The sequence below is a fragment of the Oryzias latipes genome, chromosome 6 (genome assembly GCF_002234675.1).
Source record: "Oryzias latipes chromosome 6, ASM223467v1".
NCBI lineage: Eukaryota > Metazoa > Chordata > Actinopteri > Beloniformes > Adrianichthyidae > Oryzias > Oryzias latipes.
This window is the reverse complement of record NC_019864.2, coordinates 30,791,399-30,819,397: the sequence shown is the minus strand read 5'-3', so window position 1 is coordinate 30,819,397 and position 27,999 is coordinate 30,791,399. Positions and strand designations below refer to the sequence as shown.

The following is a 27,999-nucleotide window of genomic DNA, read 5'->3' as shown; positions in this document are numbered from 1 at the left end:
TCACACAATGTCCTCAAGTTGGTGAAGTTCTGTGTTTCTGTTGTTCAGTGTTTTTCAGCGCCTGCTGGATGTTTGTGTGAGGGGGGCTGGACTGTGGTAAAAAGGATGTTTGCCCCCCCAACTCAGCCCCCGGCATGAGCCCCTTCGTCCTCCCCTTGTTGTCATGCACAGGCGCTCTCCGTTTGGCAGAGGACAGGCTGCAGCTCCACAGCCCAGCGTTTCATCTTTAAAGGCCTCCAGACTTTTCCAAAGTTCCTCTGCGACTGAAAACGTTCAGGAGGGACGAGGATGGGAACCCCCAGATGAAGAAGCTGTTCTGGATGTGAGGAAATCTTTGCTGGAACTTTTTAGATTCTCAAGTTCTGGTGAGTACAGGATGGGGGGGGGGGGGGGGGTGTTAAGGATGTACTGTGAGAAGGCTTTGAGGTTTGTCTGTCTTTCTGAACCCTGGTTTGTTCCACATTTTATTTGTTGTATAATTACTTTAGCAAAATCTGGATGTGAAGAAAGGATGGAAAGGAAGCTTTGAAGCCTCAATCTTGTCCTCCGTCGGCAGAAAACGCTGTCTGAAGATGCTGCGCGAGGAGCTCTCAGCCCGAGAGGAGTTCACCTACAACCACGTATCCAGTCTGGAGAGAGCGAGCGGGACGGCGGGGCGCCGCGGCGACAGGAGGTCAGACAGGGGGGAGCGGGACAGCTTCACGGTGGACGTGAGGGCCAGCGACCTGCAGCTGGCCCGGCCGGAGCCGCCGAAGCACCCCTGCTTCAGCTACAGGGCCTGGCTCTACAGCGTCCTCATAGGGGTGAGACATGAGGGAGGGGGTCACTGGGGGGTCAAAGCCACCAACTACAAAGTGTACAATTTCAGGGACACGTTTTCAGATGAATGCGTCCCTAATTCTAAACATTTTGAGCCAAATGTGGATGAAGAAGCTTGTTTTTGCTCCAACGTTAAAAGGAGTCAAATGTTGTCATGATGTGTTTATTGTTTGTTATGGAAATAACATTTTTGGTCTTTTTGTCAGAATTTTCTCACTGACTTTTTGCAATTTATGCTGCTGAAGATGAAAAGATGGGAAAAACAGAGAATTATACGCATAAGGACATGAATACCATACGGGTCTTTATTTGATCAGAAATTTGTTCATTGTTTTTATTAAAACTCATCATAAATTGAACAAAATCAGGTATTTTTCTGTGAAAGCATTATGGAAGAGTTTGATCAATCACTTTATTGAGATGATTGTTTTCTGGATCTGGTTTTTCACTGTTGTGGAGGAATTTTACCCTCATTACTTAACATTTTTAGACGCTTTCAACCAATATTAGGACTTCTGGACTTTATATTGATTGGACTTTACTTGTAAGACTCTGAAAGAGCTCAACTGTTCTCATGTTTGTTTTTCTGAGAAATGCAGGTTTATAAATGTAGGACTCAATGAGGAACTGAAAATGTAACCAGATTCCTTTTTTTCAACTTTTGCTCTTTTTTCTACAGAATTGAGACTAAAATGAAAAACCCTTTCATTGTTTCATCCGTTTCACTTTAGTGATTTTTTGTTTATTAATAACTTTAGTGTTCGTCTGACTGAAGCCTGTGGAGAAACGCTGGCGGGTTTGTTTGGTTTCCATCTTTGTTGCTAATCTGACCTTTAACCTCCTAGAATTAAAATGATTTCGAAGATTTCCAGTTTTTTATTTTTTCATTCCTTAAAAATTGATGTCTTTTGGAAGGAATCCTATTGAATCATTATTTACTTAAAAAATTAACATTAGTTCATCAAATCCATGAACTGCATATGAATTAAAGTCATTAATTTTTATGAAAACAAGCTGCTTTTAGTTCATGTTCCTGTTCTAATATATATAAAAGTTTCCACATTGGTTCAATTATATCAGTAGTGATGTGAAACGTTATTTTCATGACCAAATACATTTGTTTTTTTATGAAAATTTCAAAAACAATTCATTGGAATGGAGCGTAACCGTGAAGGGCAATCGTCCAGCCTGCATGTTTTTTCACCAAATTCAGGTTTTCAGCCTTTTTGAGTGAATAAAAATACGTTTCTGTTGTTATCAATTTAAGATTGATCTGGTTATAGGACCGATTAAGAGCAGATGACCTTTTTATTTTTTTTAAAGACAACGCTAAAGTCTTCAAATGAAGTGTTTGAACCTTTGTTTCCTGCATTTGTGAGGAATTGTTAAGAAAAGCTAAGCCATCCAGCTTCTGAAATTATGTGACCTTAGCTGCACATGAATTACTCTGTGTGTGTGTGTGTGTGTGTGTGTGGGTGTGTGCGTGCGTGTGTGTGTGTGTGTGTGTGTCCTCAGGGCAGCCTGCTCGTCACTTCAGGTTTCTCTCTGTACCTGGGAAATGTGTTTCCTGTTGCCATGGATTACCTGCGCTGTGCTGCAGGCTCTGTAAGTGTCACGTTGGTTTCTCATTTTCTCATGGTTGGAAAACCTTGGGATAGGTTTACTCCCATCCCTCTGATGAGACTTCCGAAACTTGTAAAACTCTGTTGACGTGTCGACGTTCTTCCCAGGGAGTCCCTGCAGCCATCGCTGGCTTTGCCATCGCCAAGAACAGACATGTTGCTGTGCGTGAGCAAAAACCCACAAAGCAAAGACGACAAACGTGCAGGAATTGTAGTTTTAAAGTCCTTCAATGACCTTTTTGTGTTTTAACAGGTGTCAGATTTCCAGGTTGTCTATGTTTCCACATTTGCTGTGACAACCACCTGCCTGGTTTGGTTTGGTTGCAAACTGGTCTTGAACCCTTCTGCAGTGAATGTAAATCCATCACATGCCAAAATCCGGCCTCCCGCTGTCACAGGCTGCACATTCATCTGAAGACTTTCCTTTTTTTCTTTTGCTCCTTGGCTTGTGGTCAGATCAACTTCAACCTGATCTTGATGATTTTGCTGGAGGTGCTGACGGCCAGCACCGTCATCCTGTCGGCGCGCTCTGCAGAGGACTGCTGCCGGCACAGGAAGGTCCGGTCCCCTCTGCCGTCACGCTTTGGTGTTTTCCTTTCTCCTTCATCCTTAAACACGTTTCCAAACTTTCAGAAATACAGCCGATCGGGGTCAGTCAAACCTGCCGTGTTCCCAAGGCGACTCCTCAAAGCTTATTCCGTGAGTAAACCTTTCCATAGATCTGTTTGGTTTACGCCTGTTCATCTGTGATAACCGTCTCAAACAGGTGATTGAAGTCATCGTAGGAATTTCTGCTGTGTTTGGAGGCATCATTGCGCTCAACATGGATGCTTTGCTCCCCGGCCCTTACTTATCCGTCACTTTCTTCTGGATCCTTGTTGCTGTGAGTTTTTCTGCCTACATTGATGCTCATAATTGAAGTCACAAGTTTACCGACTGTTTCTCCTTCTTTCCAGTGTTTTCCAAGCGCCATTGCCAGCCATGTTGTGTCAGAGTACCCCACCAACTGCCTGGTGAGTACAGAACAGGCCTCCACTCATCTTCAGATCAGGGACAACAGTTTGTGAAATGACGTCAAGTTTTAAATCTATTTTACAAATTTAGCAACCCTTAGTTTGCTCCCCAGGTTTCTGATTTATAATCACTGGAAAATAAGATGTTAAGAAACTTCTACTCATCTTCTCTGATGTTTATTTTCAGAATGTCACCAAAAAGTATTTGGTAACATCTTTTATAAAGTTTTTTCTCAGAGCATAAGATCAAAGATTATCTCCATATTTTTTTCTTGTGCATAAAGGCCAACACTTTGATCCAAAGCTTCTTCAAAAGCATCTTCACTCAAATACAGTGTGGATTTTCTGAGTGTCTTGCCCAATGACAGTTCTTCTAAGGGCTAGGAATTGAACCGACATCTAAAAAACACACAGCCTCTTTACCCCTGAGGCCTTTTATAGCCTTCATGTTGACCTTCTAGTGTTTTTAAAAGGTTTTTAGTCTTTATTTGTCAGTTTCCGTTTCACAAAGGCTGGCAAATCATAAAATGTTCTTTTTTCTTAGTAAAATTCTGACTTCAAATATCAGATTTTTGTATTTTAAACTATTTTACTGAGGATTTTTCCCATTTGTCTGTTTGTCTGTTTCCCTTCCTGCCTAATAAGGGGTGGCCTGTAGTTGTAATTTGACAGATCTGCATCTCACATCCGTCTTCTCTTCGTCTTTCCTTCCGTTTCCTCAGTTTCTCTGCTTTTTTTTCTCCGTCTGTCAGGTGGAAGCGTTGATTGCCATCAGCAGCGTGACGTCCCCACTCCTCTTTTCGGCCTCCGGCTTCCTTTCCTGCAGCGTGGTCAGCTTCGTTGAAATGTTCCTTCATGATGTTCCGACCAGCAAGGTGAGCTTAATAAAGTGAAGGTGTGTGTAATGCGCACTGAAGTGTGTGAGCGGGTCAACCTTGACTCACAGCAGGCGGTTTGAAAACCTTTAATTAGATGTGAGAAGCATCGAATGATTGCAGGATTGGATTTCTCTCTATGTGGGTTGGTGTGCATGTGTGTGTGTGTGTGTGTGTGGGTGTGTGTGTGTGTGTGTGTGTGTGTAGGGGAGGTTTACATGCTTGTGTGTCCCTGCATGGGTGCCTACTTGCCTTTGCATGTGTGTCTGTGTCTTTGGGGGGGATGCTAGCATGGGTGCGTTAGTGAACATCTGTGTGTGTGCATGAATATGCAGGCGCATGATTGGTTGAGGGGCATGCATGCACGTGTTTTGTGAGCCAGTGTGTGTGCATCTGTGTGTTCATGCATAGATAGGTGTATGGATGTGTACTTGCATGCATGTGTGTGTGTGTGTGTGTGGGGGGGGGGGCATGTTGCATGCATTGGTGCTGTGTCCTGATGGGTGTTTGTGTCCCAGCAATCCTACGACATCCTGCTGTTGATCCTGATGGTGCTGCTGCTGGTGCAGGCAGTTCTGACTTCAGCCACGGTGGTGCACTGTGCCACATACAAGGGCCGGCTCCGCGCGGCGGCTCCAGAGCGCCAGGACAGCGTGCAGATCCAGACGCACTACAGTGAGGTATGGAAGACTAGATCAGGCAGCTCAGATCCACCGGGAAGCATCGATGTCTATTAAAATCTACAGCTGAGAGGCTGAACAAGGGAAGGATCAGGAGGTTGAGACGGTCCTGTCACGGTTTAGACCTTGACCTTCAAAAGTTCCACAAAAACTGACGCTTACAGTCAGAAAGAATGAGAAATGCCGAAAGTTAATGCAAACATTCTGGAATCTTTAGTGTTCTTGTCATTTTTTAAATAAAATTACAGATAAATAAACGGACATTATAGTTTTGTTAATTATGCAAGCACTCTCCTATAATCTTACTTATTTTTTTATTTTAAAGGGGGGGAGGGGTGCAACTTTTGTCTGAGGTAGATTAACTTTGAATGAATCTGGAATCCGTTTTCCAGTTTGAACTGGCGTTTACACAGGACGCCAGGTAACTGCCTCTCATTTGACTTTTCCCTCTCTGTCCTTCATCTCCATCAGCAGCATCTCGCAAACGGAACGCTGCCGGATTTTGACAAGGACAGAGCCTGGAAGGCGGTCGTGGTCCAAATGGCTCAGTGAGCTGAAGTTTGGTCAGGACCGCCGGCTGGAATCATCTGGAACTGAAGCAGAAGAGAAAAAATGTTCAGAACAAATTTCTTGTTGTAGATTCTGCTTTGAGCTCTTTGCTCTCATTTAAACTTATTTTCTTGTTTGATTTTACTTTTGAAGAGAATTAATCAGAGTTTTCATCAATTTAAACAGAAAAAGAAGTTTAGGATTTTTTGTATTTTTGCTATCTGTTGGTCTTAAATGTTCTCAGCGCTTTAGAGTCTCTCAGAAGACTTTTAGTTTCTGCATCAGAGTTCTGACAGAACAGATTATTTCCTGCAGACACACAAAAGTAAAATAACTGTTGTTCATGTGAAGATTTTTGAGCAAATACAAGCTTTTCAGTGTATGAAAAATGTGTAAATAAAACTTAAATCCTATTGTCATGAGGACAGGAAAACACTTGCTTGGATTTTTGGAATAAAATAGCCAATAATTAGTAAAACCAAAGTCTCTTCTTATTAATTCGGTTAAATATAAACTTGTGTTCTTGTCTGCAAATATTTGCCCTCCTGTGATTTTCTTGTTTCTTATTTTTCTAGCTGTTCTCCAATGTCATATAAACCAATCTAATTTCCTTCCTCCATTATTTAATGCCAGCCCCTCCCTTCACTCTGTTACATCACGAGGGGGGGGGTCATTTGTCACTTTGTTGTTACCTGCAACAGTTCTTCATTCAGGAAACAGGTCAATGCAGCATTCTGGCTTTAATCCTGGCTGTGAAGGTAAACTCTTTTCAGGTTATCCCTGCATTCAATAGAATATGTTTTTTTTCTTTAAGATCTGCAACATTTCTTTGCATCTTTTTCATCTTCAAAAAAGAAAACATGTTCGACTTCAAACCTCGAATGACTTCCAAAATGTAACAACTTTTATTGTACATTACTAGATTACCAAAAGTATTGGCTCCCCCATCCGAATGATCAGCATCACTTGGTGTGTAGAGTTTAGCCCTCAGACTGTTTTCACAGACGTTTGTAGAAGAATGGGCGGCTCTCAGGGAATTCCAGCGTGGAACTTTCTTAGGACGCCATCTGAGCAACTAATCCAGAGGTGAAATGTCCTAAATCTTCCACAGTCAGCTGTCAGCTCTATCAGAACAAAATGGAAGAGTTTGGGAACAACAGCAACTCAGCCACCAAGTGGTATAGCAGAGAGGGGTCAGCGGATGCCGAAGCACAAAGTGCAAAGAGGTCGCAGACTTTCTGCTGTCAATTGCTACAGAGCTCCAGACGTCATGTGACCTTCAGATCATCCCAAGTCCAGCACCCAGAGAGCTTCATGGGATGGGTTTCCATGGTGGAGCAGCTGCATCCATCCACACAAAGCACCCATGCAGCGGTGGGAAGCACGCTTTGCCGTTTGACAATCTGATGGACCAGTCTGGGTTTGGAGGTTGCCAGGGCAACGGTACATTTGGGACCGCATCATGCCGAGTGTGAAAATTGGAGGGGGAGGAATTATGGTGTGGGCTTGTTTTTCAGGACTTGGGCTCTTCGTTCCAGTGAAAGGAACTCTGAATGCGTTTTGGACAATTCCAAGTTCCCAACTTTGTGGAAACAGTTTGGAGCAGCCCCTTCCTCTTCCACCATGACTGTGCACCAGTGACCACGGCAAGGTCCATGAAGACATGGAGGACAGAGTCTGGCGTGGGTGAACTTGAACCCCATAGAACACCTTTGGGATGAATTAGAGCAGAGACTGAGAGCCAGGCCTTCTCCACCAACATCAGTGTGTGACCTCACCAATGACCTTTTGGAAGAACGCTCAAAAATTCCTAAAAATGCTCCTCAACATGTGGACAGCCTTCCCAGAAGAGTTGGAGCTGCAATCATTCTGAACTCTAAGGGTCAGGAATGAGACAGCACTTCAGTTCAAATGTGAGGCAAGGCAGGTGAGCCAATACTTTTGGTTACACTGTGTAATTGCAGATCTCAGATCAGAGGACGACACTTTTTAGATCGCTGTGGTTCTCTCCCAGCATTCCTTATTTGAAGGCTTTGAAATCAGCACTCCAGACCAAACTGCCATGCTTTGAGTTTGAGTTTTTTTCTTTTGTTTTTATTTTTTTTAAAGAAATTGACATCACTGTTTTAAACAATTAAAGGCTGAACTGTCAGCAAAAATTCTCCAAGATCTAAATTGTCTTTGCTGCTTCTTCTTCTCTCCTGTTTCCTCTTAAAATTGTGCTGATATGAAAAAATGATGAGCTCATCTCCCTCACGTGAGGTTTTTATAATTCTGTTCTTTCTCATTTTTGAGTCTTTAAATTATAAATAAAACCCCCTTTTGATTTAGAGGACAGAAGGAAGATATATGTGAAAGTGAAGCAAGGACAGGTAGGATAGTGAGAGATGAAAGTGATGCAGAAAGAAAAGTTCCACTGATGAAAAATGGATCCTCTCTGTGTCCCACCTGTAGCCCCGCAGTGAGGAGGTGCTCTCCACCCACAGGAGGTGCAGCTGTCCTCCCATCTTTGTTGCTCTTAGATGATGGGCACTTTGGAGGAACCTATGATAGTTCAGCATGTCAGAGGCTTGTAGTTTGGTTGAAGACTAAACCCACGCAAGCTGTGGTTTGATGCCGGTCTTCTGAGGCGGTTGCACTGCCCCGAGAAGGCAGTTCAAAGGGGCAGTAATGGATTTACGAGCGTGTTTGTTGTAATTCATAAGAAACACCATTATAAATGAAAGGACGGCAGCGTGCGCGCCGTTCTGTTTGTCAGAAATGATGATGATGTTGGGAAATCTTCATCTCTGCGCGTGTTTCAGAGGAGGAGAAGGTAGGACGGGGGGGGGGGGGGGTCTGGAGGCATTGAGGGAGGGGAGCTGTGTGTGTGTGGGGGGGGGGGGAGAAGGCGGAACAAACCGGTGAGCTCGGATACATGCTGTAGCTGATCGCCCGCACTGCAGATTAACCCCATCCGCGCCGGAAACGCAGCGAAACATGGTGCGGGGAACCGGCTGTTTTCCCGCTGCCTGCACGCGGCACCGACGTTTGGCGCCGGATTATGCGGCGGTGATGCGGCGTGGAGTGGACAGGTAGGCAGCGGATGCCAGGAGCGCACGCACGCGCTTCATCGGTCCAGTTGATGTTGTGTGGAGGAGCTGTCCGCCGCTCAGGTGCTGAAACGGCTCATCTGCGTGTCTGAGGTGAAGCGCTGTCCTCTTCTGCTGGACGCTTCTGGAGACACAGAAGCGCAGACAAAGCGGTACATGATGATTTTTAAGGGAAAATAATCCTTCTTCTTCAAAAGTGAGAAGACACTTTTGCATCCTCAGTGGGTTTTTGTTGTTGCTTAAACGTCTCAGTGGGATGGTGTGTCCATAAGTCCGAGTTGATTTGCTTCATAAAAGTCTGAAGAAAATTCATCCTGAAAGTTTTTCCTTTTTTTTGGTTATCTTCTAAGGAATCAGTGAAAGGAGCTCATCTATTCCAGCCTCACTAAATAATAGAAATTAAATGAACTTGTCAGGTGTGGCGGGTCTGGTCAAAAAGCTGGTTGGGATGCTGTAGTAGCCCAGGAATATGGGACTCCCTGTGTTAACACGAGTATCATTGCCCAACTGAGAGGCATAATCTGCCATGCTGGAGCTGAGCCAGAGGCTCCCAGACAGCAGAGCAGCCGGAAAGTCAGCTCCCGAAACTCCGTCCTGCTCCTTTAAAATATAAAATATGTAGATGCTGCTCCTCCTTGAGATATTTTTGAGTGTTTGGGTAAGACTGGCTGCTACCAGCAGAAACTAGGAAAAAGAAGAGCGTGTGCATTGACAGGAGGAACATCTTGTTCTGGTTGTTTTAGCTGAACAGATGTTTTTGTTTGTCAGCACTGAATAGAGTTTTAGAAAAATCCATCAGATCACTCCTATCGTTTACACTTTGGAGTTGGATGGAGATCACTTCAGCGAGCTCTGACTCAACCATCATCTCACAGTTAGATCTCCACCAAGAAGCCGGTTTCATACATGAGCTGCTGGAGGACAAAGAGCTGGAAGGAGAGGATGAGAAATGTAGATGAGGAAAGGTGATGCCATTCTCCATGAAGGACATTTACTAACCTTCGTGTGAACGAAGCTAGCCCCCCAACACACACACTCCATTACAGCCCTGATCATGCATAAATGCATGAATGACTGCCGGCATGGTCTCCCACAATCACAGATATGGGATCAGACTGATGATGTCACTGCTGAGGGTCACCTGACATCTTTGCGGGAACATCCCCCTCCCACATGGAGCTGTTTCACCAGCAGGCCAGAGAGACAACAGATGAGTCAGTGTTCAAAAGAATGAAGTTATAAATACCTCCTAACTGAAATTTTTCTTGTAATCTGTCACTAAAGCCTGGAGAAAATACTTCACCTCTGACTGCTTTAACTTTAGTTTGCAATCAGAGCTTCCTGCCATCACTGACACTTGTTCATTGATGCTGTTCTGACTTAAACTGCTTATTTGTCTTTCAGGAGGAGATGTGACTGAGCTGCTTCTTTCCAGAGCTCACATAACAAGCTTTCAGCCCACAATCCTTCCCCCTGAGGAATGCAGAAGACCTCCTAAACTCATCCCTCACTCAGCCCCACACAGGAGCATTTGGACTGAATCCAGAGTCCAAAGAGGCGGGATGCACACATGCGAGGCGGAGTGAGGCTCTGACAAACACAAATGAACTCATGGAGGTCAGATCTGCAGCTGGTCGCACTTCTCTGCACAGATGTGTCCATCACAATGTTTTGACAAGAACCTAAGCAGAGCAGGAAGCGTACGGTCTCTCCTCTGTCACGGAGGAGGACTGTAGGAGGCGTTCTCTTTGTTCCGCATGCAGAACATCCTCGATCAGAACTTAGACATGGCCACGGCGCTGCTCGCAGGCGAGAAGCTGAAGGAGCTGATCATGCCGGGCTCCTCTCAGGATGAGAAGGGCGGAGCATTGGCTGGCCTTATGGTGCAGCTCAAACTGGAGCTGCCCTTTGATCGTGTTGTTACCATAGGGACGGTCATCATCCCCATCCTCCTGGTCACCCTCGTCTTCACAAGAAACTTTGCAGGTGAGATGCCCCAAAATGTTGAGTGCATTCCTTCATTGATCGTTCCAAAGTGACAACAGCTTCTGCTGGTTGGGGAGCACCTCAGCAGACAGGTGTTTAGCTAAATTCAAGGAGGAAATGAGGTAAGGAAGACAGATGAGTTCATGGAAGGAGAAAAAAAAAAGCAGCAGATGAGAGGAACGGGATGGAGTGCTGAAAGAAAAATGAGTCGGGAGTTTGGAGAAAGGCAGAGGGGAAGCAATGGATGAGATTAGCTGATTGCTGAGTCAGACTCTGCAGTAGCATCAACCAGCTGGGACTCAGCGTTCAAGGCAGCAAAACAGATAGTTTAACCCAAGCGCGGGGGCTCGGCCTGATCTTCTCTCTGTGGGAAGTTGAGAGGAAACATGGCTGTTGGAAAAAGGACTTTTCTCCCAGAAAATGACGACTACTTATTTGAAAAGCTTTTTAATAATTCATACTGTCTTCTGCTGGGATCAAATTTCAAAGCCGAGGAGACTTTCAACCCTCTTCCTGCAGAATCTTATTTTCAACTGACAAAGGACCAAAAAGATGCAACACTTCTATTTTTACTTAATTAGTGGCCTTTGTGTTCACTGTTCCCTTCTCTACTTCTGTGCCGGTTCCAAGCCCGGTTGCTTTGAGAGGGTTGCGTCAGGAAGGGCATCCGGCGTAAAACGTTGCCAAGTTTACCATGCGACTCGTTCGCTGTGGCGACCCCTGATGGGAAAAGCCGAAAGAGAAACAACGAGTGCCCTTTGTGTTCACTGAAAAATTAATGTTGCAAAAAGTGTTGAGAGAAAAAAACATAGAACTTCAGCAAACTTTCAGCCACAAAGACCAAACTTTGGACAAACAGACATTTAAATCTTTCATTCATTCATTCGTCTTCTAAACCCATTTTTTCCCTTCTGGGTCACGGGGCTGCTGGAGCCTATCCGGGCCCCTTGTGGGTGGACAGGGGGCGTCCTGGACAAGTCGCCAGTCTGTCGCAGGGCCACAATCACACACCCATTCACTCTCACATTCACACATAGGGGGCAATTTAGAGCAACCAATGAACCTATGAAGCATGTTTTTGGACGGTGGTAGAGAATCCACGCATGCACGGGGGTAACATGCAAACTCCACACAGAAAGGTCCCCCATTGGTGTTCTGGTTCAGGGACTTGCCGGGACTTGAACCGGGGGCCTTCCTGCTGTGAGGTTAGAGGGCTAACCACTGAAATCTTTCATGCATTCAATTTGTTTCTTTTAGTTTTTATACAGCCAAATTAGGTACAATTACACAATCTAAATGAAAGTTTCACTTTGGTAAGTGTATAATACGACAGAGTTGAGTTTAGTCTGCTGCTGCGCGGCGTTCACTTGCTGCTCTGATGCTTAATTCCACTTTAATCTCGTAAAATTACGAGTTTTTTCTCTCATAAATCTACGACTGAAAATCTCATAATTTTACAATTCTTTTTTTTTTGGTGGCCCTAAAACTCAGTCGTAGTATAATTCTTGGCTTTGTTAGACAATTTCTTTGTCATTATAATTTTAATTTATTTCATTTGTGCATATTTTAATCATTAATGGTTCATTTGAACAAAACACCTAAAACAGGTTTAGCTGCTGTTTTAGCTGCATTTATAGTTCCTATCAGCTCTTTAAAGAGTTTTCTTGATTTGTTTCTCTGTTCAACTCATTCAGCTTTAAAAAGCACATTGGAAGATTTGAGTTTTTTTCATTTCTTTTAGGATCTTCAGCCTCTTCAGCTGTCAGAAATAACCAGCATTTTCTTTATGTGTGTTTTTTCTCCTTGTTTCTACTCACCAATCTCCTGTTTTATAGAGCAAAGGGATTCTTGCCATTGAAACCATGTGTCACATTTCATTGATGGTCACAGCACATCAGTGTGTTTGTATTTCAGATTATTTCAGCTTGAAGGTCCTGAACTCGCTGCATCTGCTGTTATCTGAGCTTCTTCTTTCATTTCATTATCCTGATAAATGAAACATTGAATTAATTCGATGTTAAAGCAGCTCATGTGTCTGCGTTGCATCTGGGAATACAGATTATAATCTGGGTTTCTAATCCCCACATCATTGTTCAGCAGCAGCAGCAGTGGAAAATAATGGTGAGAAGGTGCTGGTTTGAAGCTGCAGAGACTTGACAGGGACGCTGAGAGGCCTCAGACTGAGACGTACAAGGGGATGACAACAGTGCCATGTCTGAGGATGAGACCAACTACAAATTCTATCAAGTACATTATCCCTGCCATAGCAGTGGACTGCTTTCTGAGTCTGTTTCCTACAAAGAAAAGCTTATGGGGGAACAGAGATGCTGAAAATGTGCATCTTAAAACAAACCTGCAAGAGAGACTGAGCTCCTCGTTCAACAACAGGATTCAGTGTAGGTTTAACCCTTGTGCTATCTTAGATGACCCCCCCCCCCCCCCCCCCTTCCATTGACGTGTTCTCCCTACCATGACAAAGGTGGATAAAGGTGGAAAGATTTCATGTAATCCATGGACACCAGTGAAGATCACAAATCATTGAAGAGAAAATGTTCAGAGCACTGTCTAGTGGGTCTAGATGACCCAATTCCCAATGTTAACGTGCCTAGGATGGCAAAAGGGTTGTGAAGACTCTGGGCGTTATTGACACAGACAGAAGGAAGCAAACATGATTTTCCACAGGTTGAGCTCCAGGTCTCAGTCACACTGATTCATGTGGCGTCTCCAAAACAAGAATGTTCCAGTTCTGCCAAAGAATCTTTCTTTCATTTTAGCAGTTTCCATGACATCCGTCCATCAGAGTCCCAGAGAGGCTGCAAGTGAACAAATAAGCGCCTTTCAGGACTCACAGCTGCTCGCCTGCTGACCTGGAAATGGAGTTTAAAAGCTGCTAAGTTTCTGCTTCACAAAGCCTGCTGTCGTCTGAACATGCAGAGAGGATAATGATCCTTCATTTTACCTGTGGCTTCAACACAACTCAGTCGGTTGTTTGAGCAGATCCATTAAGAGAAAATGAAGGTTGTTGATTAAATTATTAATACCTGCCATGATTAGTTTCATTTTTGGCACACTCCTAATTTCTGGGACTCGTCCAGATTTTGCAGAGGAGCTCAGGTTTATTTTATCTTTATTATGTCTAATCTGAACCGGGAATAACAGAGTTCAGCAGAACTGGAGATTACTCCAATTTTATTTTTGTTCAGTAGGAAAAATTGGACAAGATCTTCATGCCAACAAAAATTAGAGCTGAAACAGCGACTGAACGTTTCTGGACATCCGAGTAGAAACAGCTGACACAGATTTTCTGAAAACTGGTGTAAACAGGAAGAAAAAAAACAATTGATGGGCCGCATGATCTTTCTGAGCTGGTGTTTGCAGGACTCTTCCACAGACAATTTTTCCAGCTCAACAAAAGCCACACCCTTTGGATTTTTCTCCTCTTTGACTTGCAGATTTTTGATATAGTTCTGGTATTTTCCAAGGGAAATCTGTCTTTAACTGTAAGGTAGAGATTCGGCTTCATCTGATTGTGTCTTTGTGTGCTTTTTTTCAGAGGAATCCATTTACTGTTACACACCACACAACTTCACAAGAGACCAGGCGTTGTACGCCAGAGGCTACTGCTGGACGGAGCTGCGCGATGCCATTCCTGGGGTGGAGCCTCACCTTTGGCCCTCTCTGTTTGAGCATAAGTTCCTGCCCTATGCCCTGCTGGCCTTCGCTGGAATCATGTACATTCCTGCTTTGGGCTGGGAGTTTCTCGCCTCCACGCGGCTAACGTCAGAGCTCAATTTCCTGCTTCAAGAGATCGACAACTGCTACCATCGAGCCGCCGAGGGCCGAGCCCCGAAGATTGAGAAGCAGATCCAGTCCAAAGGCCCCGGCATTACCGAGCGTGAGAGGCGTGAGATCATCGAAAATGCTGAGAAGGAGAAGAGTCCAGAGCAGAATCTGTTTGAGAAATATTTAGAGAGGCGAGGCCAAAGCAATTTTTTGGCTAAGATTTACCTCGCCCGCCACATGGCTATTATCTGCCTCAGTTCCATCCCTATATCCTACCTGAGCGCCTACTACGCCCGCCAAAGGCAGAATGAGTTCACCTGTGCTCTGGGGGAACCTCCCGACATCAGCAGTTACTTGGAGCTGAAGATCAGGGTCAACTGTAAGCTGCCTGCAGTGCAGCTGCAGCGCATCATGGCGGCGGTGGACATCGCCTTGCTCTGCACAATGAACTTCATCATCTTGCTTAATTTGCTGCATTTGTTCGTTGTGCGCAAGTCCAACTTTGTCTTTGATAAGCTGCACAAGGTTGGAATCAAAACACGGCGGCGCTGGCAGAAGTCTCCGTTTTGTGACATTAACATCCTGGCCATGTTCTGCAATGAGAACCGAGACCACATCAAGTCCCTGAACCGACTGGACTTCATCACCAATGAGAGCGACCTGATGTACGACAATGTGGTCAGGCAGCTGCTGGCTGCACTGGCACAGTCCAACCATGACGCCACGCCCACTGTGAGGGAATCTGGGATGCAGACGATTGATCCCAACATGGACCCGTCTGATCTCAGGATGGGGGAAATGGGCGGAGAGCCACTAGTCATCAAAAGACCTCGCAAAAAGATGAAATGGATCCCGTCATCCAATCCTCTTCCTCAACCATTTAAGGTAATTACGCAGCCAGGAAAGACTCCAAGGAAGGAAAATTATACATGTAATAAAAAATGTATAGATTCTTTAATAGTTGGTTAAAGTAGAAAACCTTTTGAATTGGCGGATTGTCACTTCATCACCTGTTCTGTCTGTCGCCTCCTGTGAAGGAACCGCTTACTCTGACACGGTTGGAAAACAACACCAAGCAAGAGAAACCAAAACCCGTCAGGCGCAAGACGGCGGCCGACAGCTTCGTCGCACCTCTGCTGGACAACAAGAGCACACAACTTTCTTCAACAAAGGGTCTGCAGATGACCGTCCAACCAATCAATCAATCATCTTTCTATCATCCAGTCATCTGTCCAACCATCCATCCAATAATGCATCCACTGATCAATTAAACCATCCACTCATCCATCCAACCACCCATTCATCCAACCACCCATTCATCCAACCACCCATTCATCCATGCATCCATCCATCCAACCACCCATTTATTATCCATCCATCATCCATCCATCCATCCAACCACCCATTTATCATCCATCCATCCATCCATCCATCCATCCATCCATCCATCCATCCATCCATTTATCCATCCATCCATCCATCCATCCATCCATCCATCCATCCATCCATCCATCCATTTATCCATCCATCAAAGATCTATTAAATAATCCATCTATGGATGGATGAGATATTCATGGCTTCTCAGGTTCTAATAAAATACATTAAAAAACATCTTAGAAGTAATAGTTACATAGCTGTTGAAGTTAGATTTGCTGCTTGTCAAAGACTGCAGATTTTTTATTTTTTCTGTGATTTATTTAACAATCCATTTGCACTGAGACTGTTTAAGTTCTTCTTTGTGGTGGGATCAGGATTTCCTCCTTTAAAATCAAACCCTGATCTCTCCCCCCCACAGAGTTAGGTGTCATTGAGAAAAAGCACACTCGTAACTTCTCCTTGGATGTCCACCCGTACATGCTGACTATTCGAAAGCCCAAGGTGGAGACCACAGCCACAGAGCCGCTGCCCTCACAGCACAACCTGGATGCCGTATTTCTAGAGGGCACACACTCTATCGTCCACGTGTCTGGTGCTATTGCAGGTATGCCTGTTCAACGCTTTACATGACCTAAACTGCTGCTTCACTGTTCCTCCCATTTTAGTTTACTACAATGGGAAACGAGGTGCAATGCCATGCAGTGTTTCTCACCTTCTGTACCTGCTCCTTCCTCTGCAGATTCACAGGATGCTGGAGCCTATCCCTGCACAGCATCTCTTTTTAGTACATTCTTTTAAAATATCACTGAAGAAAACTACATTGTAGATTGTTTTTAACTTTCACAGCTGATGCTCCTTTATGCTGCGGGTCAAAGTGCAAACACTTTCAAAAGGCATGGACTAGTGTTGAGGTTGACGGTTACACAATCTCTGATTATGTGGATCTGGTGTGATCTGCCTTTAAGAAGCTGCAAGTTCAGGCTGGTTGAGCAGGACAGAGGCTTTTAGGAGTTGGACCTCCTTCTTCCAGGTCCTCAAAGTCATTCCATTGTTTCTTTTTGCTTCCTGGACACTGATGTTCTTTTGTTTTCTTTTCCTTATTTGTCATTTAAGCTAGTTTTTCTCTTCGCAGAGACAGGTTACTTTGTGTTAGGCTGCTATTTGCAAACTTTAAGTGATAAAAACTCACTTTTGGGAAGCCTGGGAAACTACAGTTTAAGGTCACTTAGGTCAACATAATTTTTCCACAAAATTTTCAGTTTGCCAGACGCATTATGAGTGCTTAAAAATCTTGTAAACAGTTTGTTTTTCTCTAACTCATTGCATCAATTAAAACTTTTAGCTGTTACAATTTTCTGGCTCAAAGGCAGGAAAATGGAGAAGATTTGGAACATTAAACACAAGTTAAGTGAACCGAAGCTGTGGTTGATGCAGCCCTCTGGGGTCAGCGGTGGCCTTCACTTCTGTCTGACTGATAAATGATTTTTCTTTTCTTTCTGCGCTGTTATTTTCAGAAACTAAAGTTTGTTCTCCAGAATCGACCAACACTGCCTTTTCTTCTGGGACTCTGCCAACATCTTCTTATGTAAACGGAGTGAGCCCCAACCCTCCTTCGAGTGACGATCCACTCAGCCCAAAGTCCTCTCCTCCTCAAACCGAGCCTCAGGCCCAGATGGAAACCGCTGCGAGTCAGCCGCCGCCCCTGACCAGAGCCCCCACACACCAGCTGCTGAGCATACGTCACACTCTCTTTGAGGAAGAGGAGGATGAGGAAAGCAGGAGGGGCAGACTGGAGGAGAGAGCTGGGGAGCTTATCACTGCTGGAGAATGTTGAACAAAAAAGTAGAACATCCACACCATCAACACAACCAAGACTTTTCACCGAGAACCACCTCTCCTTCTCCTCTCACACGCCTCTGGGATGGAAGTGAGCCAAACGGGAAACCAGCAGCAAGAAAATGATGAAGAAAACCTTCTGACTCAAGGCAGAGGAAATTGAGCCTTTGCTGGAGTTTCTTGATGTGTGATTTGTGTCTCAGGATGACTGCGTTTAGCTCATCACCCAACAATTAAACCAGCAGTGAGGTCATTCAACAGGGTGCTACAGTGCAGGGTCAAACCGCAACGCCGACCACGTCTGTGGGTGAAACGGGAAATGAAAAGTCTGCTGGTAAACGTGGACTTCATCACGACTTAAAACCCATTTTTAAACACCCGATAACGCTTCGTCCCTTTATCCCAACAGCCAAGTAGAACGGTAGCTCACGCAATACAGTTGTTGAGATCTGCACAATTATTATGCAAAAGATCACAAATATGTTTGTGGCAATAATGTATGCGCTTCGAGCATCACTTCACGGAATGTCATACATGTTCAGGCCTCATATGTGAGTCAGTGTTAGCGGGATGTTTAAAATTTCACATTTTGTGGCTTATCCCCATAGCTTTCCATTGCTGCGAATACTTGATTGTAAGCGTGCACATTATCATAGGAGGACAAGTAGGAAAAGCGCTGATCAGAGAAGGATGGAGAGGATCCTCACTGGAGAAAAGAGAAGAACCTGGTGTTTTTCTAAGAGTTCAATGGGGAATGAAGCTGGACTTCTAGATAAAAAGCTTTCTGATGTCTTCTTGTGAGAGAACCGTGGACTTGTTGGTCACCGAAGGGGGTCGATACACAAAAGCTTCTCAAATGCTTCACTTTGGATAGAACGGTACATTAGTTGCTCCTCTTTTTGGGAGAAAATAAGCAAACGGAGTGAGCGGTTGGGAGATGCCCACCACAGCCTTTCCACAGATACACACAGTTTCAATGAAACTGTCTGCGTGAAACGGACACAATCACCTCCAGCAAACTGAAAAACTGCTGTATTTCCTCTTTATTGTCCAAACGCATCTCTTACAACAGCAAACAAAACCTTTCTTATACAATCTCTGTATTATCTGAGAATCCATCTTTTGCCTCACTTCACATCCCCTTCATCCATGAGCACTTTAGACCTCGTGAGAGCCATTTTTTTAACGCAGCTCTGCTTTAAACTGATTTTCACCCATAAGTCGTTACACAGAAACGTGTCTCCGAAAGCTAGTGACCATAAAAACGCAACACTTTGATTGTAATGTGCGAAAATCTACAATAAAAACACGTTTAAAGCACTTCATGGCTTCATTGTGGGCGTTGTGTGATGAACGGACTACGTTGCCCATAATGCAACGCGTCAGTCTCAGCCGAAGGGGAACTCTGCTTCACTCGGAAGCGCAGTTTGACAGACGAGCTCACATCGTAAGTAGCCGATATTTGTCCTGACATCTATTGTATCTGTTGAATTAAATTACAGCTGCTTTCGCGTTAACCTTAATTATTCCCTATGTTTATTTTTGATTGTTTTTTTCCCCGGGCTTGCTAGGCTACATTAGCTGTTAGCCGAACAGTGACCACCGGGAGCTAGCTTAAACTGGAGTTTGTACTTTTAGCAGCTAAAAGTTCACAGTTAAATTGATGTGATGGATGTTTTTCACTGAAATTCAACTACAGCTCCTCTGTTTTTAGCTGTCATGGTTTTATTGTCATTTTAAATCCCCCACCGGGAGGATGTAGTCCTGACAAGTCACACTTTGACAGAAGAAACGCGATTCCTGTGGAAATCTCTGAAGTCAGCAGCTGTTGTTACAACAAACGTGGAGGACTCCTGTTCACGTCTATACCATATATTTATTAATGTTTATTTTTACGTATATTTATAGTTTTCTGTTAGAAATTCAATCAAAATGTTTTAATGTTTCACAAATCTAAAGATCTAAACAGAAAAAGGCCAAATGTAGTTGCTGGTTGTTTCTGGTCTGCTCTTTACCGAAACAATCAGCAAGAAATGGAAATAAAACATGAACTTTTCCCACTGAAATTAATGATTGTTATAATTTAATTGTGTCCAAATATTAGGGTTAAATGATGATCTTAACTGTTTGTCAATAATAATCCATTTGTGTTTGTTTCCTTTGCGATGTCTGAAGTTGAGCAACTGTGGAAGAAAACCGATTCGCTTAGTTTGGGCAAACGTCTGTTTACCTTAGAGGACGAGAAAGAAACGCATTTAAACGGATGTTTACGGTGGCCGAGAGCTGCAAGAAACGCTTATATTTAAGATACAACAACAGATCCCAGAAAAAATGAACAAATACAAGAGAATACACAAGAGCAAACAACGTTAAGCAGCCGGCCGGCAAGTACAAACCTACGGAGCCCGTGTCCTGACATGGAAAAAAGAAAATAGATCTCGTTCCCACGAATTAATATTCCGTTGCCACGAAATAATATTCAATTTCCACAAAATACTATTTCGTTCCCTCGAAATAATTAATTCATACGGATGAAATAATTGTTCGTGTCATAATTCATAAGTCATTCATAAACACGGATGCGCTCTCCGTTCGGCCGGTAACTTCCGTGTCTCTGTGACCCACATTCGTTCAAGAAAGGAACTAGAATGATCAATTTATTATTGTCTCAATGAGTATAAGAAAAATATCGGGCAGCTGGCTGGCCGTCTACCGGGATAGTGTCGTTTAGGGCCGAATAGGAATAATAATATTCAGGACTTGTCTTTTATTAACATACTCTTTAGTTGTCGCTTTACATCCAAAGGCTAGTAGGCTACATGCTATGTAGCCCATCATTTGTCCTATTGTCTTTGAACGCATCACAATTGATTGATTGGTCGAGATGCATCATGGGATATGTGTGATGCATGATGGAAAACATAGCATGTAGTAGGGCTGCACGATATGAAGAAAACTCGCGATATGCGATATTAGTAATTAATATTGCGCTAACGATATAATTTGCGGTATATAAACAATTAGCAAAACAACCAAAAATATTATTCCCATTCCATTACAACAGCTTAAAAATTATACTACAAATGACCCTTGTTGACATAGGAGGCGAACATACAACATAATAGGGCGCCATCCAATTAGTTAACAACGTGACGGGGTCCATCTGATTGGTCAAATGCAGAAAGGGATTCTTTCAATCCATTAAACACTTCAAGCTGCCATAAGATTGTTTGGCCACATCTAAGGTAACCATTTATTGCAAATTTGCTGTCTTTTGCGATATGCATATTGCACAGCTTGATACTGCGATAACGATAAATTTGCGGTATATTGTGCAGGCCTAGCATGTAGCCTTCAGATGTTATGTGACTGCTTAATAAAAAGATAATAATTTGTGGGAAGGAGATATATTTTCTTTTTTCCATGTCAGGACACGGGCTCCGTGTAAAACAGCAGCAGATGGAGAAAAAAAGAAGGAAAGCGAGCAGCTGCTAACGGAGAGAAAATGCCCTTAGTACCAGGAGTGAGGCAAAGCTTTCCCTCGCTAAAGATTAGTGTAATTCTTATTGTAGCAATACACTTAAAAAATGCTTTTGTATTTACAATGTCCACATAAAGAAAACAGTAATAAATAACTTAAAGAAAATCATACACGATTTGTTTTATTATTACGTCCCTTTCTGTTAGAAGCCTTTTCTCCGCTCTTGTTGTTGTGTTTCTGGATTTGTTCATTTGTAACGAGTTTGCTTTTTGTGATTCGGTGTTTGCTGTCATGATCCGCGGTTTGCTGTTGTGTTTCAGTATTTGTCCCTTTGTACTGGGATTTGTTGCTGTTGTATCTTAAATGTAAGCGTGTTTTGCACCTCTCAGCCACCGTAAATGTTACTAAACTAAACACGAAAAGTTACTAACTGTTATGGAAGTCGCACTCCTCCGTCTAAAACCGAACCCTGCGTCGAACAATGCTGAACTGAATTGTGGGGAAAATGAATTGTTGCATAAAAACTGCATACGTCTGCATGTGTTTAATAATAATAATAATGTCTTATCTTATAATGTGTCCATTTATTCTTTCACTCCTACTAATGCAGCCTCAGCTGCCCTGGGGCAGACGGACACACGTCGTGTTAAAGGTGTCAAACACGTGCCGTGTTACATCACAGGGTTCTTCGTTTGCCTTTTAGCAAATTAAAAGAGTTTTCCGAATTTTTTGTTGTTTTGTAAACAAAACAAAAAACGATATAAAACCCAAATATTGAGGTTTGAGGCAAACTGTGGAGAAAGTTAATCATCGCATCCCTAATTAATGGACAGAAACGGGAAGAGAACTCCAGGACAGGTAACAGTTCAAATGAATGAAGTCTCTTCTTCAAACCTCTTTAGGTTTTCTGCAATAAATTCTCTAAAGACTAAATTGCTGCTTCTTACGCTTCGGGGAGTAATTTCACTTTAAAGTAAAAGCTTTATTTTGTAGATAACGCCTGTAATTAGAAACTTGAAAGGATTTGGTCCCACCTTTGAACGTTTTATTTGAAAAGCTGCAACTCGAGCAGAAAAAACGTTTGGTCTTCTTTAGATTGAAGGTTCACTGGAACCTCACTTCATCTATGAACAGCAGGGACATGCGGTCTGAAGGAGAACTTCCCGTAATCCCGCTGTGTTTGAACGAGGAGCCTGTGCTCTGCTGCAGACAGACTTCATTCAACGTTCTGTCCTTCATGTTCACAGCTTCTCCCTGTTCAAACATGGAACAAGACAACAACTCAGAGGTGAGATGACGTCTTTGTGTGTCAAATCGGTAACAAACTCCTGAGTCACCTGCTCATTAGTTAATGCTGTTTGAACACGTATTTCATATTTCACAACCTGCAAGAATCTGTCCATGTTGAGTAAACGTGGTTGTCTGGTGTGGTTGTGTGTCAGGATGAGTCAGTGGGGCGACTGCAGGAGCCCGCAGAGGAGGTGCCGCCCTGTATACCTCCAGGACTCGGTAAGCATGGCGCTGTTTGTTTGCAGAGCAAAAGCCTGGCCTGAGCCAGAAAGGTGGAGATTTATCATCATCCAGTAAAAAGACAACAATTGTTGAAATCAATTTAATTCATTCTGGAAGGTTCAGGTGTGTTTTTTAACATTCTGGTCTGACATTTTTGTGCATAACTTGTTTTTCTTTCTATTTCCATGATCTTGTTTGGTCTTCTTATATAAATTATGTCATTTCCTGGACAGAGTTTTGATCACAATCAGGCTTTTAAGGCCCGTACACACCGGGACGAATATTCGCCAGGCGTTATTCGCCAGCGTTTTTCGCCACGTTTTTTGTGTTCACACCCAGGCGATTTTCGCTGACGATGAGCCGAGCGAACATGCAATTTCATTCCCGCAACTTTACGCTTCTTAAACTCGCTTTTCCCTCAGAAAAAGAGAGCAAGTATTTACGCGCTTGTCAGAATCATACAAAGAAAACATGAATATTTCAAGCACCAGTTTCTCCAACTGGTGCTTGGTTCGGGGATATTTTAGAATGTCCGTCATTATTTCTTCGCGGCAGTGTAGACGCTACTCGGCGTCTATCTTCTTCGCTGGTATGTGTGCTCAGCAAGGCAGTTTTGTGTTTGAGCGCCCCCAAGTGGTGTTTTACTGTAACTTCAGAAGCTCCAGACACGTGTGCAAAAGCGCCATTCTCATTGGTCGAATAGATTTCAACGCGAGGCGTCAAAAAAAACAAACAAACCCGAGGCGTTTTTTTTGACGCTTTGACGCGTGGCGTTTTTTCGCGTCGGTGTGCACACTCTCATTGGTGCCCTTTGTTTAGTCACGAGGCGTTAAACGCCGGCGAAAATCGTCCCGGTGTGAACTGGCCTTTAGGCCTGCACAACAAACTGCAAATGTATGGTTATCGCGACATCAAGCTGTGCAGGACGCATATCGCAGAAGATGGCGAAAATGATGACAAATGGTTTCCTTAAATGCGCTTAAACAATCTCAGTTTAACAAATCAAATAAATCATTCATGCATTTGACCAATCAGATGGATGCCTTCAGGCTGTTGACCAATCAGACGGAGCCTTTTCCGCTAGAGGTTCCCCTGCTATGTAGACGAGGCTCATTTGTGTAACTTATGTTGACTCTTATTTAAACTGTTGCAGTGAAATGGAAATGATGTTTTTGGTTGTTTTGCCATTTGTTCATGTATTCTAAGTGATATCGTCATGGCGATATTGATGATTAATATCCCAAATCGGGAGTTTTCCTTCCGCGTATCGTGCAGCCCTGCTGAGAGTGAAGCATTGCTTCTCATCACTGCTCCCTCCTTCCAGCGGACGGGGAAACGGCAGAGATGCTCTGGCAGCTGCGATCCCAGCGGCGCCAGTCCAGTCCAGAACTCCCGGAAACGGTGACCCGTCTCACTGCCCCCGACGGCAGCGTCCTCTACCTGGTGGGCACCGCCCACTTCAGCGAAAGCAGCAAAAAGGATGTAGCCACGGTTAGTCCGTGAGATGCAGATGTGTGTCTTGGATCGACTCTCTGCTGCTTCAGATCATTTCTCCTTTTTCCTCCCTCTCTCAGTGCAAACGTTTACCTTTTCCTTTCTCCGTCTGCAACCCTCCCCCCCCAGACTATCCGCGCTGTGCAGCCAGACGTGGTGGTGGTGGAGCTGTGCCAGTACCGGGTGTCGATGCTGAGGATGGATGAGAGCACGCTGCTGAGAGAAGCCAAAGACATAAACCTGGAGAAGGTTCAGCAGGCCATTAAGCAGGTTCGCTTCCAGCCGGCGCCATCGAGCGGAGCGGCTGAGGGGAAGAAGACAGCGGTGGATTGGGGGGGGGGGGGGGGGGGGGGGGTTGGAGACAGCTGAACAAACACGACTCTAATCCGACTGCAATGGTTGCTGTAATTTACCTTCCAGGAGATTGTGGCATTGAGTCAAAGTTAGCGGGGACTAAAGTCCTGCTGATGGGTGAATCAGACGGATTACTTACAGACAAGCTTTTAGGAGGTTTAGCGTTTCCACACTGGAGCACAAACAGGAAGCACGTAGCTTTAAAAATTTCATTACCCATCAGCCCCAGAAGGCGGGATGAACAAGGCCTTTTGTGTTTCTCTGACAGAACGGGCTGATGTCTGGCCTCATGCAGATCCTGCTGCTCAAAGTTTCAGCCCACATCACAGAGCAGCTGGGAATGGCCCCCGGGGGGGAGTTTCGAGAAGCCTTCAAGGAGGTACGGCAGTCCCAGAACTCGCTTTCATCCACATCCCACTTCTGCTACCACACGATACGTTTTCTCCTGACAGGCTGGACAGGTGCCGTTCTGTAAGTTTCACCTGGGGGATCGACCGATTCCTGTGACCTTCAAGAGAGCCATCGCCGCTCTGAGTCTGTGGCAGAAAGCGCGTCTGGCCTGGGGCCTCTGTTTCCTGTCGGATCCCATCAGGTGAGAACACGTTTGCAGTTCCACCGGTAAAAAAGTCGCATTGTTAGTTTGCTCTGAATTTTGAAGAAAAAAACGGCCAACGTGGTTCTGAACCGTGGAGAGCCCCCGGGTCAAATTTGGCCTTTGGTTTTTGTTGTTTAATTTGTTTCATTTAACAGAATTTTTATTATAATTTTGTTTTTTTTATGTTTGTTTTTTTGGCTGCTGTCAATTACCGTTTCTCAAAATGAACAAACAAAAACCAAATTTGTTTGATTCTAAAAGCCTTGAAGAAAATTGTTGGGGTCTCAAACATTTTACATGTGGAGCCAAAATCCTCAGTTTGTAGTTTTACATGTTTGGCCTTTGAAAGGTTTGATCAGATCAGCTGAAATCAGGATGGAGGAGGAGAAGAGAGTTTGGGGAGTTCATCTTTGCAGTCATCTCCTCCCTTTGTTAATCAAGTTCATCCCAAAGCAAACTTGATATTTTCTTCCACTGTTTTCTGTAAAAAGAAACAAACAACAGAACGTAGAATTGTAAGTGTTGCAGATCAGCACAAAGCTGCTTTTCAAGAGTTGGGGTCTGGAAAGCTCCAGAGTTAAAGAGCTAAACTTCTTCAGGTCTTTATGAACGTCAGAATGTAAAGTTTCCGAACCAGAAATCCAGTTTAAACCTCTGAAATGTTCCGACTTTAGTTCTGCTGTTCTTTGCTCAGCTGTCCTTCATTCTGACGTTCTGGGGTTCAAACCCCCCCCACATCCACAGACCAGGGGGGGGGGGCTTTGTCCTCTGCCGGACACGGCTGGGAAACGCTTTCATCTGATCTCTTTCAGCAAAGAAGACGTGGAGAAGTGCAAGCAGAAGGACCTGCTGGAGCAGACCATGTCGGAGATGATCGGAGAGTTTCCTGCTCTGCATCAGACCATCGTGGCTGAAAGGGACATCTACCTCACGCACAGCCTTCGCCAAGCCACGCGCTGCGTGGAGGCCCCCCATGACGCCCAGAGTGTGTACTTCACTGCACAGAAGTGCTGAGCGGCCCAATGTATTCATGCATAGTTCTTGATGTTACACAATCAGCTGAGCAGACGTGACGGCGCCGTTGTGGTTTTTTAGTGCACCGTCATTCTTAACGCAACACGTCTAAAAAAGTCACCTTGTTGCATCTTTGCTTCGTTTTTTGGACTCGGTTTGTTCACCAAATCAACGTTTGCTGTCGCTCCTGCAGAGGTGCCCGCCACGGTGGTGGGGGTCGTAGGCATGGGTCACGTCCCGGGGATCGAACGAAACTGGGAGAAGCAGCTGGACATCGATGAAATCATGCGGTACGTTTCCTCTGACTGGTTGCTGTGCCTCAAGTCGCCACCGCCGCTCATCCCTTCTGCCTCTCCAGGGTGGCCCCCCCCTCACGGTTCGGCCAGGTGTTCAGGACGATCCTCAGCGGCGTGGTGATGGGAATGCTGGGATACGCCTGCTACCGCGCCGGAGGAAGTTTAGGAAGAAGCCTGTTGTCTTTACCTGGAGTTCAGTCTTTGATGGACACACTGCGTCCACCCCCTGCTTGAGCCCCCCCTCCCTCCCTGACATGACACTTGATCTATTTAAATGATGCATTTATCACCAGTGGCCTTAAAAACTCCAGGCGAGGCTGGATTCCGTTTCCGACGTCTCTGAAGTGATCGAGGACGTCCCAGAGCCCCTTTTCTCTTCATCCTGATGTTTTTGTAGAAACAGAGGGGAACATGCTGCCAAAGAAACCACACCAGTACTTTATCCTGCTTTTTCCTAGATTAATAGTCCCAATCAGAAGAAAATCTGTCTTCATTTCCCCCCTGAGGTGATGGCGCTCTTCTCTTAGCCTGCGTTCTTCCTCCACCACACTGTGGTAGTTTGTCTTCTTCAGCCGGGCTCTTTTCCTAGAAAGCGTAGTTCTTTTCTGAGCGTTCAAACATGAAAACGACTGCATGTCGATGAAATCAATCCAAACCGTGTGAGCAGGAGCACAGCGGCCCGTAAGATGGAGGTAAAGGTCAGCAGCAGCACGCAAAACACAAGAATGAGCATCTCATTCTAGATCCGGTCCGATCTTCCTGCTCTGCTGACAGCCAAGTGCCTGATGCTGCTGCAGCTGGAAGGGCTTCAGTTCAACACAAAAGCCTCACCGACTGTGATAGAAACACGCCGAGGCCGTTTGCTGCTGTTCAAAAAGACACTAATTGTGCCGACTGGACTGTTTTACAGCAGACCCCTCCGTCTTTGTGCATTCTTGTATTTGAACTGATGCCGGCTGGACCTCAGGACCACAATAAATACTGAATCCTCTGGTTTCTGTCTGCGATTCAACCCACAGCATTAACTCACACGGTCAGATTATAATTTATACTTCATTTGTTTACAGGGACGAATGTTTTCATGAACAGCCAGAGAGCTGCAGCGACTGTTAGTGTGCTTTAAATACTGTTTTTTGAATGAAACCAGATCAGAACTACAACATATATCTGCTTTTTCTCTAACTTAAACGGGATGTGCATGTTCTTGTGCAAAGGAAACCTTTGGAGCATGAGACACGAAGCCTTACAGACGTCACCGATGCCTTTTTTCTTCTGAAGCTTTTGAACAAAATGGAGCTGCATCTGTAGGACGGCATCCTGCTGCATGACTGTTTCCCTGAAATAACCTGAGTGTCTACAGACGACAGCTTCAGGCAGTTTTTAGATCATTTTCATGCCTGCTTTATATGTGATTTCTGTACAGAGATTTATACTCTAGATGCATTAATAAAAGGTACTTCAGTCCCTTTGAATCCTTCATCCTATCTCATATGTTTGTCTTAAAACATCACAGGTTTGCAACGTTTAACCCTTGTTCTATCCTAGGCACTTTACCATTGGGAGTTGGGTCATCTAGACCCACTAGACAGTGCTCTGAACCTTTTTTCTTCAATGATTTGTG

The 27,999-nt window shown here is 44.4% G+C and overlaps 3 protein-coding genes across 7 annotated transcripts; all 3 read left to right on the top strand.

The window, feature by feature from the left end:
• Positions 1–14: 14 nt before the first annotated feature.
• On the top strand, positions 15–6,036 carry mlc1 (megalencephalic leukoencephalopathy with subcortical cysts 1). 3 transcript variants are annotated; one of them, XM_020704298.2, is made up of 12 exons: positions 15–365; positions 489–803; positions 2,335–2,424; positions 2,550–2,603; positions 2,695–2,796; positions 2,898–2,999; positions 3,075–3,140; positions 3,208–3,324; positions 3,398–3,454; positions 4,207–4,329; positions 4,848–5,009; positions 5,481–6,036. In XM_020704298.2, the coding sequence occupies exons 2-12, from the start codon at positions 573–575 to the stop codon at positions 5,559–5,561; spliced, it is 1,185 nt and encodes a 394-aa protein (XP_020559957.1). In that variant the 5' UTR covers positions 15–365; positions 489–572; the 3' UTR covers positions 5,562–6,036. The 3 variants fall into 3 exon arrangements, with proteins under 3 accessions (XP_020559957.1, XP_011474827.1, XP_011474828.1); XM_011476525.3 differs by having other exon boundaries at positions 23–365; positions 557–803; XM_011476526.3 differs by having other exon boundaries at positions 24–365; positions 557–803; positions 5,484–6,036.
• A 1,982-nt stretch (positions 6,037–8,018) lies between these two features.
• panx2 (pannexin 2) lies at positions 8,019–18,952 on the top strand. Of its 3 annotated transcripts, none has more exons than XM_023956119.1 (6): positions 8,019–8,373; positions 10,055–10,636; positions 14,190–15,304; positions 15,457–15,592; positions 16,215–16,400; positions 17,311–18,952. In XM_023956119.1, exons 2-6 carry the CDS (start codon positions 10,408–10,410, stop codon positions 17,628–17,630), a joined length of 1,986 nt encoding a protein of 661 aa, XP_023811887.1. In that variant the 5' UTR covers positions 8,019–8,373; positions 10,055–10,407; the 3' UTR covers positions 17,631–18,952. The 3 variants fall into 3 exon arrangements, with proteins under 3 accessions (XP_023811887.1, XP_004069913.1, XP_020559956.1); XM_004069865.3 differs by lacking the exon at positions 8,019–8,373 and adding an exon at positions 8,435–8,632; XM_020704297.2 differs by lacking the exon at positions 8,019–8,373 and adding an exon at positions 8,659–9,864.
• A 38-nt stretch (positions 18,953–18,990) lies between these two features.
• On the top strand, positions 18,991–27,855 carry trabd (TraB domain containing). Its single transcript, XM_004070206.4, has 10 exons — positions 18,991–19,079; positions 22,361–22,401; positions 22,556–22,622; positions 23,950–24,116; positions 24,249–24,389; positions 24,742–24,852; positions 24,926–25,065; positions 25,881–26,053; positions 26,276–26,372; positions 26,441–27,855. The coding sequence occupies exons 2-10, from the start codon at positions 22,378–22,380 to the stop codon at positions 26,610–26,612; spliced, it is 1,092 nt and encodes a 363-aa protein (XP_004070254.2). The 5' UTR covers positions 18,991–19,079; positions 22,361–22,377; the 3' UTR covers positions 26,613–27,855.
• The last annotated feature ends 144 nt before the right edge of the window (positions 27,856–27,999 follow it).